The 3,128-nt window shown below is 21.9% G+C and overlaps 1 protein-coding gene across 1 annotated transcript; it reads left to right on the top strand.

Moving 5' to 3' along the window:
• Window positions 1–1,453: 1,453 nt before the first annotated feature.
• PGO_000790 (variable surface protein) lies at window positions 1,454–2,827 on the top strand (the record flags this gene model as incomplete). The annotated part of the gene is made up of 3 exons (XM_028690836.1): window positions 1,454–1,495; window positions 1,629–2,540; window positions 2,669–2,827. The coding sequence occupies 3 exons, from the start codon at window positions 1,454–1,456 to the stop codon at window positions 2,825–2,827; spliced, it is 1,113 nt and encodes a 370-aa protein (XP_028546637.1).
• Between the last annotated feature and the right edge of the window lie 301 nt (window positions 2,828–3,128).

A 3,128-nucleotide genomic window follows, 5' to 3' on the forward strand; every position in this document is an offset into this window, starting at 1 on the left:
TATTTATATATAATGTAAAATACTATTTGAACACTGGATCCTATAAGTAGATATATATAATTAATATATTAGTACATATCATGTATCGTGCATATATTAAATTCCAGTTATATTTGTAAATACATGTTAATAAATATGTTATTTTTTACAAAATAAAATAAAAATTACTACAACATTAATCATAATCTAATTCTTTATTAGGACATCCTAATGTTTTATATATTGCGTTTGATCATGAAGAATACGACATGTTTATCACATTTAATCATATATATACTTAGTTATTTAAAATGTATATTTTCAGTTAAATACATGGAAAAATCATGGCATTTATTATAACTTATTTATTTTTTATTATTTTCAAATGAAAAATTACTAAAATGAAAGAATAACAGATAACTTATAGTTCTATACTTAACCAATAATGTGCTATGTTATGTGGAGAATTGAAATATATATAATGCGTATTTCTATATGTTAAAAAATATATTCCAATATAGATATAATTTTAATGTACAGAAGTTGGTTTGTCATATAATGCTTTATGCATTATTTATTTTTAAATTTTTACGCATTTTACAAAATATCTACAATATAGGTTTAATTTATCATGTATTGAAAATAATTCATTGTACACATACATCTATTTTAAAAATAGGACAATGAGTAATGAGGTATGTATATCAATGAACCTATTAGCCCTTTGTTACTTATTAGATAATGTATTGTATCTTGTTCACAAAAAAAAATTTATAAATGTAATTGCTCATATACATTGTTAAATGTTCTAATTTTGTAATTATATGTTTATTATTAAAATAATATTGTTATGATAAATATATACATATAATATAAATTACCATATATTCATTTAAGAATCTAATCTAAATTATTGGTTTTGCACCATAGAAAAGTATCAATCATTTAATAACTACAAAAAATATTATAATTGAAAAATATTATATAATATTAGCAATATAATGAAACTTAATTTAAAAACTATTATTCTTAAAAGTAAGTAATATATACAATCGAGGATATATATTATTATGTATGCCAATATGTATATTTATAAAACATATACACAATGATTATATGTTTTTCTTTAAATATTATATGCTTAATAAATCATATTCATGAACGAATTCTATATATTTTTTTTTTAATATATATATTGTGCTTATGGAATTATTAAATTTTCCTATAAAAATATATTTATATAATAATTGTATATATCCCATTATTACAACACATCGTTTGCAAATTATTTGTCTATTTTTCATATTATTTTTTTTATTAATAGAAAAACGAATTAAAGATTATTTAATTCTTATATAAATTCCATAAGCTTCAATCTTATCAATAAACGCTTGACGTATCCAACTTATGTACTTTAATAACTTCTTTATTATAATACTTACTGAACAAACTTTAATAATTTCATTAAAATATCATGACTAACTTAGCATTGAATTTTAAACGAATGCAAAATCTGGTGTGTTCTTTTTTTGTATATTTTAAAAATTAATTTTATGTGTCAAAACTCATATTGAATTTTATATAACACTTCACAACGTGCAAATCTCTATTTATCAATATAAATTTTATATGTTTATTCTTTAATTTAGTATCCCTTTTTATGGAAAGTATGGGATGCTCATAATAATTTCGATGAAATTGTGGATCTATCTGATAGAAACAAATTGTATCATAAATTCTGTAACTCAATTATAAGTCTTGTAAGGACGAATAATGATTTGCACTATGCTGTCTGTGCCAAACTTGTAAGAAATTTAAAATTATTTAGTGATAAACGAGATGAACCCAAGTTTCAACATACAAATTGTAACAACTTAAACAACTGGTTATATATTTCCATAAGAAAACATAATCTGAATCCACACTTTTTTGGTCATATATTCAAATTGATTAAAAAAATATCTCCCAATCTAGCATATCAGAATGAGTGTCTATATTATTTCTACGATGATAATTATTTACAACCGCTTTCCATTGTTATGCTAAATATATTTAAGTCTAACATAGGTCTTATTAGGGATACATTGATAGGGAGTAAGGATAAAATTTACTGCAGTTGTCAATATTTTGTCTATAAAATGGTAAAAGCATATAGGGATATTAATAGTAAATATTGCACTGTAGGCAGTATTAAGCATAGAGGGGTTAAAGAAAAAACATGTTCATTTTTAAGAAGTTTTGAGATAGCATATGATACATATCTTATAAAGGATGAATCAATACAAGCAAAAAAAATACAACTACCAGCTTTAAAACCTGAAGAGAATATGGGATCATTCCTTTGTAAACCAGATGATGAAATTCAGCGATCCATAGATATAGATAAAGCACAAATGCCACATGAAGAACCTGTAGACTTAGTTGAACCAGAATTCGAAGAAGAAATAATATTACCAGAAGATCCTGAAACATTAATGGCAAGTGTATCAATAAAAAAATTTTTATCTACAGCTATTGTTACTACTTCTTCAGTGTTTTTCCTTTTTTTTTTAATGTATAAGGTGAATATAAAATCCTTTTAAAAATATGAACTATATAGAAAATTATTTTCACCTTATTCTCTAATAATAAATAAAAAAAATATATAATATTAAGAAATACATGAAATTTTTATTATCCTTTTTTTTAGTTCACCCCAATTGGCAACATGATTCGTTCCAAAAATAGAGTAAAAGTAATAAGAAATGATTATGATGCAGATGATGAAAAGAACATATACCCAGTACATAACCCTATGGATATAAATACATATAATCAAAGATATAACATAGCATATGTAAATATATGAACGTAAAAATCCCAACATAATATTCAAAAAGTTTATAGGTATAATAATTATTATGAAATCATTTAAATATCAATTATAATATAATTCAGGTAAGAAAATTGAACTACCAGAAATGTGCAACAATTTAAAATATAAAATAACACCATTATTGGAATTAATCATAAAAAATAATTTTGTATAAAAAAGGTTCTTTAATATACTATTTTTATGGAGATATTTTAAAAGCAATTTATCAATAAAACAAAGGTCTAAAATAATAAAAGAATAAAAAATGGAATGATGAGTAATATAAGTATAATAT

The sequence above is a fragment of the Plasmodium gonderi genome (assembly GCF_002157705.1).
Source record: "Plasmodium gonderi DNA, contig: Pgo-contig_74, whole genome shotgun sequence".
Lineage (NCBI taxonomy): Eukaryota > Apicomplexa > Aconoidasida > Haemosporida > Plasmodiidae > Plasmodium > Plasmodium gonderi.